General features: G+C 44.7%; 1 protein-coding gene across 2 annotated transcripts; it reads right to left on the reverse strand.

The window, feature by feature from the left end:
• Window positions 1-112: 112 nt before the first annotated feature.
• On the reverse strand, window positions 113-9941 carry LOC311023034 (clustered mitochondria protein homolog). 2 transcript variants are annotated; one of them, XM_084024688.1, is made up of 28 exons: window positions 9683-9941; window positions 7733-7842; window positions 7420-7591; window positions 6870-7007; window positions 6555-6709; window positions 6309-6463; window positions 6047-6169; window positions 5792-5924; window positions 5603-5695; window positions 5340-5506; window positions 5023-5202; window positions 4511-4936; window positions 4350-4423; window positions 4158-4262; window positions 3965-4062; window positions 3721-3873; window positions 3572-3634; window positions 3240-3472; window positions 3069-3153; window positions 2781-2934; window positions 2507-2646; window positions 2127-2207; window positions 1855-1980; window positions 1630-1739; window positions 1436-1529; window positions 1223-1348; window positions 1049-1122; window positions 113-969 (listed from the first exon to the last, which is right to left on the reverse strand). In XM_084024688.1, exons 1-28 carry the CDS (start codon window positions 9729-9731, stop codon window positions 348-350), a joined length of 4239 nt encoding a protein of 1412 aa, XP_083880814.1. In that variant the 5' UTR covers window positions 9732-9941; the 3' UTR covers window positions 113-347. The 2 variants fall into 2 exon arrangements, with proteins under 2 accessions (XP_083880814.1, XP_083880813.1); XM_084024687.1 differs by having other exon boundaries at window positions 6555-6712.
• Between the last annotated feature and the right edge of the window lie 411 nt (window positions 9942-10352).

Below are 10352 nucleotides of genomic sequence, written 5' to 3' on the forward strand. Positions count from 1 at the left end.
CAGTATGTGTTTATATACATATATGCATGTACAGCTTTTTTATTAAAAATATGTAATATGCATATAACATTTTCATATCTTCGTCACTTCAACATCATCACATGATTACATATTGTGGTAAACCAGACTAAAAAGTTTATTGTTGAAGAAAGATAGCACTCAACAGTACAGCCCTCCCCCAGCATCAGCACATCATCTCCAGCATGAACACTCATCATCTCACTCTCTGTTACCAGCTTTCCCTGTTCTTTGGATCACATTACCATCTCAGATCCTGAAGGAGTTTAATCTTACAGCAGTGACTTGAGGAAAAACTACAACACTTGTGTTCCTGCTCTGATATATTTTCACTCATACTCGGCTTCTCCGTTGGCAGTGAGTTTGTCTGCTCCGCCGTTAACTGCTCTGTTTATGTCTCCGGCTCCGTTGGCCTTTGAGACGACATCGGCCCAGGTTCCTTTACTCTTCAGGACGGATGGACTTACAGGGATGTCACAGGCTCCATTTACTTCAACGTGAACCTCACCTGACTTCATCTCATCAACTGTTGCATCGCATCTGACCTCCCCGTTGGCTGTGTTTACTTCATTCGGTGCACTGGTCTCCGTTTCCTCCGACTTCCCGTTGACTATGATGACCTGAGCATCTGAAGCTGCTCCATCTTCTTTCTCCTCGTGCTGGTTCTCTTCAGCGGGCTCCGCTACATGACCGTTGGATGAAGTTGTGGCAGCGCTCTTCGCCAAGGTCTCTGCCACTGGCTGCTCCTGTTGGCTCGCCCTGTTATTCTCCACGTCTGTGCTTCCTCCATCCTCGGCTTCCTTCCCGCTTCCTGCTTCTTGATTTGAGCTTTTTTCTTCACCGTTCAAAATCCCTGAGAGGTCCAGGTCGTTACTTCCTATGAGTCCCAGTTCTTTTGCCACTGCTGCCTTCAGTTCTTTGTGTTTCCTCTTATACTCCTGGAGCCCGTCTCTATGAAAACACAATTTTTTTTCATGAGTGGCTTCCTATTTAAGTACAAATTATTATTATTATTACAGTGCATATTTACCTGTGTGTAATGCTCCTGATCCCCGTCACAAGAACCATTTGTTCTAGCACTGTGTCAGATGTGGGAGTTATACACTGAGGACAGAGAGGAAAGGAAGATTTATAGCCTTTTTAATTTTATTTTCTATGATTACGGGTTAATGGCATCAAAGAAAACATGAGCTCCTGTGCATACCTCCACTGTCTGCTCCGTGCACTCAGCTCCCGCCTGTCTGAGGGAGCGTTCCACCTTCACTGCTTGCTTGGTTATAGTGCACAGAAACTCTTTGCTGCAGGACGTCTGAGGGTGATCCTCTCCAAACTGAGACAGAAAAAAAAACCATACGATGACATGCACGTACAACCAACCAATCTCTCCCCTGTCGCTCTCCCTCGCAGATATACTGACCATGGAGGTAAAAGCAGTGAGGGCATCTTTCTCATGGGTCATAGCGCTTCTGTAGTCCCCCTTGCTGCACATCCACTGGGCCAACAGGTGCTGACTGCACAGATAACAAAGCAGGGACGGGAATCGTGAAAAGATAATTCACTTTAATTATGTTTTACACAAAATATGAGTGCGAGCTAGGAATGGCATCTCACTTGAGAGCAGTGTGCAGATTTGAGGGGCCGAAGAAGGAGGTGTTGAGTCTGAGGGCGTTCCTTAAGAACTGCCCTCTCTGATCTCCTGTCAGCACCAACCCAAGACAGCTCTGCAAAAAAAACAATGAGAGGGTTGCCATTGTCTGAAATCAAAACATGTTTCTAAAGCTGCAGTGAAAAGCCTTTTTTTGTGCTTGGGGTGACCCTCAAGGTGTTGTAACCTACATCCAGTATCGCAGTGTAGGGATGGTCCTCTCCGTGGACTGTGAGCATCAGATGACGAGCTCTGAGGAGACACTTCTGGGCCAGAGCAGTCTCCCCCCCAGCAAACACAAACACACCCAAGAGGGCCTGCATCAAACAACAACATGCTAATTAGCACACTCTACACACATGACACCGAGAGTAAACACCCTATAGGGCTTCAGGTCATATCTATGTCACGGTGCGGTTAGCAGTAGCATACCTGTGGATGAAATATGCGTAGCTATACTCACATATTGGTGGATAGTGTTCGGATGGTCAAAGCCAAACACTCTCTCACTAATGACCACTGCTTTCAGCTGGGCACAGCGAGCCTGAACAGAGAGAGGCACAGCGATGACACACAGCTTTATGGATATTCAAAATGACATCACTTCAATACCTCATGAAATTGACACCTGAGACACTTCAGCCTTTTCCAGAGTGTTACAGTACATTCTGTCACTTGGTTTAAGTATTCTGCAAACTTATTAAACTATTTCCCTTTAAAATGGAGTGGATAAGTTATAAAATATCTCAAAATGTACTAATTTTAGCAAATATACGTGGTTACTTTCTGCCGCTGTAAAACGTGTTAATGTAGCTGTAAAAAAGTATGGGGCAGTGAACCTACCTCAGCTGGCTTGCCCTGCACGAAGGCCACCTTGGCCAACAGGCTGTGGCAATGGCAGGCCTCAGGGTTCAGGTCGTCACACACCCTACCATACAAGTAGGTGGCTTCTTTCAGGTGTTCGTGGGCCTGATCCAGCAGACCTGCAGTCGGGAAAGCACGCAACAATGATGCACAGAATGTACCTTTCATTTAAATCCAGCTAACAGACATTCAGCACAAAGATTACAGGTACATGAATCTGCAGCACAAGGGCCTGGCTTTGTTTGGGACCCACCCTTCTGAATGAAGTTCTGTGCAGCACGATATGCCTTTGAAGCATCCAGCACGGGCATGTGAATGTGCTTGACAACAGGGAAGATGTTGAGGATGTCATCTGGACCGATGGGAGCTTTATTGTGGTTGTCGAGGATGTAATCTCTCAGTCTTAACTGGACACAGAAATAACAAACATACAGCCCCCTTTATTATACAGTACAAAAGGTATTTTACAATTTTAAAGACCGTGTATACCAACATTATTAATATGTGTATTTCTGTTAACCTAGTGTCAGTCGTCAGTTACCTGTACTCCAGTCTTCAAACAGAAATCTCTGAGCAAAGAGACCTTCTGGAGGCTGTAGTGCTCCACCAGGTGGTTCAGACCAGAGCTGTCACACATAGAAATGACAGTTACTCGGAGCCATTGCGTAATCAACAAACATGAGGGAAGAACAAACAAAGCCTGCGTCCTCACCCAAGGCTGTCAGAGATGTCATATGTTTCAGCGGCATCCTGGCTGACCAGGTTCCACAGCTCAGCCCCTGTGAGCGTGCTCCAGGGCATGCTCTCAGAGGCCCCGGTCCCCCGGCCACGCCGCCTCGACTTCTTCTTAGTCTCCTCCCCCACAGGGGTGGGCGTGAAGTGGGGAACCAATAGGCAGCACAGAAAGTGACTAACAGCGGCAGAGAGACTTGGCACGTCCACACCCTGCGAAGACAGAACTGGGTTAGTTTTTTGAGGTTTCACTCTGAGGTTTGCAAAACACGGCATCCAATATGAACGTTCTGTACAGAAACTATAAATTACCTGCAGGAAATTGTTGAACACTCTTCTTGTTGAGCGGGTGAATATTTCACCTATGACCGTTCTCTGGTTGAGATGAAATGAGGTTTGTTAGGAAGCACGGTTACAGGAGCGCTTACATCATCAAGACTACTTCTGTACAGCAAACACACCATTATATGCCTCAGGCGCTCCTTGTGCTCTGACTGGCTGATGGCGGTGATCACATGGCCCAGATACCGGAGGTTGATGCCTTTCTGGTGTAGCATCTCTTTGAGAGAAACTCCATCCATTGGTGCCTCACTGTGCTGTAGGCAATACTCCATCTGCATACACGTGCATATAATGAGTTGGTTGCGTGTTAGCAGGAGATGTGCTTATTATATTGTATTATATGTCAACAATGGATCCACTTACAAAGGCTGGTATCTGATGTGTGACGATGAAAGCAGCAGCTTCCCTCAGTAACCTCTCCTGAAGCTTATTTGACTGACTTTCAGCAGGAGGGAAGGACACTAAACACAAAGCACAGGAAGCCTGTCATATTGTGTTGCAGAAAGAAAAGATTTGACTGTGTGTTAGTGTGTGTGTGTGTAGTTTCTCATGGTACCTGAAGAGAAGACACTTGGGTTAAAGCGCATCTCAAAGATGATGTTGCTGACTGAGCCCACTTCTTTACAAGCAGCTCGTACTGCTTTTGTGCCTCGGGAATCAGCTGTAAGTACAGAAACACTTGTTCAGTATGGTAAATGGTATATATATATATATACACATTTGTTGCATCTAGTAAAACACTTCTCACAAGCTGTTGCACATTCTTCAAAGCCTCCATCCCCGTCCAAAGTCTCCCTGACATGCTGACTGAACTGGCAGTGTCTAAAAGAATTAAAAAAACACAATTTCAACTTCAAGGAAAACCTTTAAGAACTGAGTTTAAAGTGTCTTATTTCATGTAGAACTCACTTGTGCTGGATAAAGGCCTGCACCAGCTCTTGCCTCAGTCTACAGAGTCCGTGAAGGAAGCTCTTTGGAAGCCCAGAGTCTGAGTGATAATTCTCTGGCCAACCCTTCTTCTCCTCCTCCTCAGCCTCTTCACCACTTTTATGACTCTCCTCCTCTCCTGTCTGGCTTTCCTTCTTCTCCTCCTCCGGGCAGAAGTTGGCATCCGCCGGGAAGGTCCTGAACACATCCAGTATGTAGAGCCTCCCATCAGCCCCCAACAGTCCTTGAGCGTCCACTGAGGTGAACAGTGATACTCTGTGATTGTCGGCTCCCATGACAACATGTTTCTGGAGAGAGAGAGTTCTGGCAGCCATAGCCAGGAGCTCTAGCATCCGTCTGCGTTGGGGGGACTCCTGAGGTCCTGCACTTAACCCGTACAGCAAGCCTCTATAGGGCAAATGACGAAAGGCAATTAGCAGAAGGAAAATGTGACATCACTATCACAGTGGATTGTTCAATAACGGGTCCACTACCTTGAGGCCGGAGCAGTTGCCTGGTCCTGCTCTGAGCCTTCCAACCCAGGGGCCAGACCCTGTGCAGACAGACGCACCCCTCTGTAGTCTACAATGGCTGTAGGTAGAGTGTGCAGCCCCTGAAGCCCCTGAATGTCACTATAGGCCTGTACTCCTTGGAGCTCCAGCCTCTGAGCAGTCCTGCAAGTAGAAGATGAGGAAACATTTCAGTAATCAGTCCCAAATCAATGTTATGCTCTTTTCAGCACACATTGTACTTCCTTTAGTCCTTTAAAGCAATAAACTATGTAAACAACTAAAAACAAATTGGCTCTCACCTGCGACCCCTGTCCCCACCAAACATTGCGTTTGCTGCCCCCTGACTCATGAACAGGCCACCCCACAGGAAAGCCGGATCATCAGGGTTTCCATTCACCGGGTCCACAAAGCCATCTACAACAGTTTCTGCCCCCTGCGTCACAGCCCTTACAAATGCACTGTTTACCTGATAAAAAAAAGAATAAAAAAAAACATACAAATGAAGGTGAAAGGAAGAGAAGTTGAGCAAGCAAAGAATGGAATCTGTTTGGTTGTTGGTTACCTGGAGCAACGCTCTGTCTCTCTTCAGCCTCTCCTCCAAACTACCTTGTGGAAGATCTCTGGCAGCTTGCAATTCCTCATTCCAGTCTGGAGCCTACACACAACACACATAGTTACAGATACTATCGTTGCCAGCAGCACGCTTCTCAGGAAATAGTAAGAAAGACAATTATGCTGTGTCGTAAGTAACCTGTGTTGCTGGCTGGTCGTCCACTCCCAGCCTGCTGAAGGTGTTTTTGTGAGTGCGAGCGGCGCAGGGAGGCCCAAGCCAGCTCAGGGTGTGGTAAGGAGTGGGCATCACCTCTACTGTAGGCAACTGGGATCTAAAGGAAGAATTGCAACGTTTTAGAACCAGTTATTAAGATGACTTCATGAATTGAATTTGAAAATATAATTATAGTTTATGGTTTGTGGTCTCTTCATGTATAGGTTGCCGGGCGGTTACCTGTTTTTGAGCGTGGTCAAAGTTTGCTTGAAGGCAGGACTGATGTGACAGAGCAGGTCGGTGAAACTGTGACAAACTGAGGAAGACTGTGCAGGACGAGGATCAAACACTTCTTCTGTTGATCTGAGATGAAGAAGTGGAGAGAGAAAATAATAAACCGAATAATATTTCTTGAGTTCAATGATTTTATATCGTCATTTGAGGTTTCTCAGCCAGGATGGAAATGAGACAGCCAGGCACATCATGAGGTTATTTTTTTTACCTGTTGATGAAGAAACCTTTAGGACAGGATGTGATGTCACACTGTCGCCCCTCCATTGTCACCACAGTGATGTACAGGAAGTCTCCCTGCAGCTTCCTGTGTCCTGGAACCGGGCTCCAACAGCTGAGAGACAAGTCCTTCAGGTAGCTGGGGGCCTGATGAGACGGACATAAAGTCAGAGATTCAGCGAGTCTGCGTGGATGAGGGCTGGCCCGGCGTGAAACCAGATCCCAGGTATTTACGTACCTCTGGTTGGGAGCTGTGTGGCAGCAGCGCCATGAGTGGTCTCTCTGAAGAACCAGGGAGGAGGTACTCAGGTGGAGCTCCATCCTGGTTGGTTGCTTCTGTTTTTGTGTTGCTTGAAGAACGTTTCAGGCTCTTTCCATTCGGTAAGCTGGAGTCTGCTACGGTGATAAAGGGAGATTTTCAGGACGGCCTTAATTAATGATTTTTGTATCTTTTAATTATCCCTTTGTCTAAATGCACAGTGTGTGTGTGTGTGTGTGTGTGTGTGTGTGTGTGTGTGTGTGTGTGTGTGTGTGTGTGTGTGTGTGTGCCTACCTGGTGTTTGTGTTTGTGTGAGTGTCTCCAGTATGCTCGGTGAGCGGCCTTCTCTCAGTGCATCCTGAGGTCCAGACGCTCTCAGCAGCTCCAGCACACGAGCCAGATGGAGCCTGGCTGAGTGGGCAGTGTAGGGTTCTGGAAAGACACGCGGCTGTGTTAATAAAGGTTACACTGACCTTTATGAGATGGTGGACACTCTTTTTAAACAGCCAGAATTCACCAGGACATTGTGATCTCCTTAAAATGATTAAACAGTGTTGAAATGTATGTTATATATTGAATTTGAATAGCATTGAGTATTAAGTCATTTATGATGCATATTACAATATGACACAAGTCTGAGAGTATATACACTGAACACAATAAGGGCTGCAGGATAGTTTGTTTCAGTATTTCCACAGCTAGCTGGTGAAAGACGGACTAATTCGTTGGCAGACACTTGTGATCTCTGCAACCATAAACATCATCGTGATGACTCAGTAACGGTAAGTCCATGCGAAAATGTAGTTTGACCATAAAGCTGGAGAAAAACACTCAAAAAACCTACCTTCCACCAGTCGAAGGATGGCTCCTGGTTTAAGCCCCTTAAGGCTTTGCAGTTCTGCGAGGGGGTCCAGAGTCGTACCAGCAAGTGCCAGCGACAAATTGGATCGGGGACACACCTCATCCCTCGAAAGCAGAGCCATTACTGCATCTTGAACAAGCCAAAATCCATGGACCTACAAAGATACACAAAATATAGATTATAACCCTGCCTATTATATATAAAATAACTGTTTTTCAATAAGAACAGTTGCTGCAAAACACTCAAAAGCATGAATAGGAGAACACAGAGAAGTAACAACAGTGTGGTTATGTACCTGCAACTCAAATGGCTCTACTCCTGCACCCTGGATCTTCACAGGGAACGATGTGTCATCATGATGCTTCATACCAACAGCGTCATTTCCATCAATTAGGCTCATTATGTCTGTTTGAAAGTGGAAAAAAGTATTAACTGAGGATAATCACAGAGCACTTTACTGGACAAGCTAATGGTTTTGATTGTTTTCCTGCCTTCTGCTGGTTACATGGATAGTTTCCAGCTCACTACTTGCACCTTAACTGCTGTAGAAAACACATGAATAAAAGAATGAATTTATTATAATCATCGGTCATTATAAGGATTACATCATCGGTTCTCTACAAGAACTCTTATCTCATCTAAAGTAACCATGAGGATGACTGAAGAGTGTGTGTGTGTGTGAGAGAGAGAGTGAGTGAGAGTGAGAGTGAGAGTGAGAGTGAATTTATGCAAGAAACTGTCAAAAAAGGAAAAGGTGGGGTGTGTCTGCAAAGTTACGCTCGCACACACAAAGAACCAGAGGCAAAGCAGGTCCCGGCGTGTTTCCCTAACTAACCCTGAAGTGTGATTAAACCTGTTGAATTTGCCCACTGGCCTTCATGTCATCTCAGGGTGAAGGGACAACCACACCCAGTGTTGGCATGTGGAGACGGCAGAATGCTAAAACACAACAAACGTATAGCTTGTCAGCAGAATGTGCTTGCATTCATGCAGATACCTTATAAACATCACCTTTGTCATGTGCACTGCAAAGCAAACAGTTCACTCTGCACTCATCTCTGCAAGATTGCAATTCATTCAAGAGTAAATCCCCAGCTCTTGCTGTCAAGCTGGGACTGCTTTACTAACTGGAAAGCACCCAAAAACTAGCTTCTGTGTTCACGGTTGGCTGGGAGAAGGTTCCTCCTCCCTGTGGGCTTGGAGCCATCAGCCTCTTTTCTATTCCAGCTGCTGCCTTGCAACAGAAAACAGCATTTTCTTCCAGGGCTTGCAGGGTTTATTTTGGCACTGATTTCTTAGATTAGCTGATTCTCAAAGTAGGGTCAGGGCACCACCGTTGTGCATTAAGTTTTCAATTTATTCATTTAAATGATCATCGTAGAAACTACTTTTTTTTTCTTTACAAAAGATTTAACAAATGTATTTATTATATAAATTATATTTACATTTATTTTTTAAAACTATAATAGTTCATAGATAATGTTGTAATATAACAGATCTATAAGATGTTTAGATGTGTAATATATTTCTTATACATTTCTCATGTTTTGCTCTGTGTTTGCAAAACTTCAAGAATATAGAAGTGTAAAAAAATAAGCAATGTAAAATTATTCCAAGAGACATAGATTTCAGGGTCCTTCGTATATTCAGGTGGGTGGTCCTTGGCTGAAACTGAAAATTGAGAACCTATATAGTAATATAGTAATATCACCATATACTGTATAGTAATATTACATTCAGTTTACCTGTCAGTCACAATGATGTGCCCACAGATTCGACACCTATCGTATGAGCTTCCTTGATTCAATTATTATGGACCACTCCACTTTCACAGGACATTAGGTTAAAAGAAGTTCAAATGGCCATTTAAGAATGTGAGAAGCAGTTATGATGTAGGTAAGGCTGTTGGAAAACAGATGGGAGGTTTTTCACAGGAAAAAACAACACAAGCTATTATTGTTCCTCTGCGTCCTTGAATCATAGCTGAGTTTAGGGATTTCTGCTTGATCTCAGCGTGTGTCGGTGTGAATACTTTTACCATAAAAGTTAGAGCGGTGATTGAAAAGTTGGTGAAAGCAGAGAATAGCACCAGCCATGTTCAGAACAGCAGTGCTGTGCTAAATCTCCCACCCTCCTCACATTCTCCAGCGAGGGAGGCACCAGACGAAAAAAGAAGGAAGAGGAAAGTGCAACAAGAGAGACAGAGAAACGGGAGCAGAAAATGAAAAACGCAGGAATTTCTTACCAGCCTTGGCCTGATTTCTTCCTCCTCCTCTTTTCACTTTGTCCCTCATTGCTTTGTGTTGTTTTTATAGTTTTTCTTGGGCTGTCTTCTTTGTGTTTTTTAACTCCTCTGTGCTGGACGTCGCTTTGCCTCAAACTCTTGCTTCAAACTGTTGGAGGAATGCACGAGAGAGGGAGTGGAAACCTGCAGCTGGACTGTTGAGAGAACCCAGCCGAGGGAAAGTAAATGGCTGTCTGTTCAGGATTGTGACTCCTGCCCCTCTCTGGAAGGCAAACCAGTTCAAGCTTATCTGCTCTCCCTGAGTAAAAAAAAAAAAAAAGCCACACCCTCTCATTGCTCCACACTCATTACTCTTTATGTCTCACACTCGGTTGGACTGGGTGTGTCTATGCAACCACACCACTTTTGGCATGAAGTGCTTCATGTTACAAATGTCATATATGAACGTGAATTAGTGTATACATATTTTTGTGGAAACAGTATGGCATAAACTGTTTATATTTCTCTAAACCAAAGTGAAATAAATCCCTATGAGTGCATCTTTTAAATATGACATTTAGGGAAGTGGGTCTGTGAGTCCGTCCAAAACACAACAATGTGACAGTTAACTGAAAATACAACCACAGGATAACTAACCTGCCAGAAATGGGTGTGTCGTAGTCAAGTTGTG

This window comes from Eutrigla gurnardus (genome assembly GCF_963514095.1).
Source record: "Eutrigla gurnardus genome assembly, chromosome: 13".
NCBI lineage: Eukaryota > Metazoa > Chordata > Actinopteri > Perciformes > Triglidae > Eutrigla > Eutrigla gurnardus.

What these genes read in the sequence shown, in the direction of transcription:
- LOC311023034 (XM_084024687.1), bottom strand. Translation starts at nt 9,731, where the DNA reads ATGAGGGACAAAGTGAAAAGAGGAGGAGGAAGAAATCAGGCCAAGGCT. An exon ending in GGTGGGGACAGGGGTCGCAG is followed by an intron (nt 5,203 to 5,339) that starts GTGAGAGCCAAT and finishes TTCTACTTGCAG; the next exon opens with GACTGCTCAGAGGCTGGAGC. An exon ending in TGTTCAACAATTTCCTGCAG is followed by an intron (nt 3,473 to 3,571) that starts GTAATTTATAGT and finishes CTGTCTTCGCAG; the next exon opens with GGTGTGGACGTGCCAAGTCT.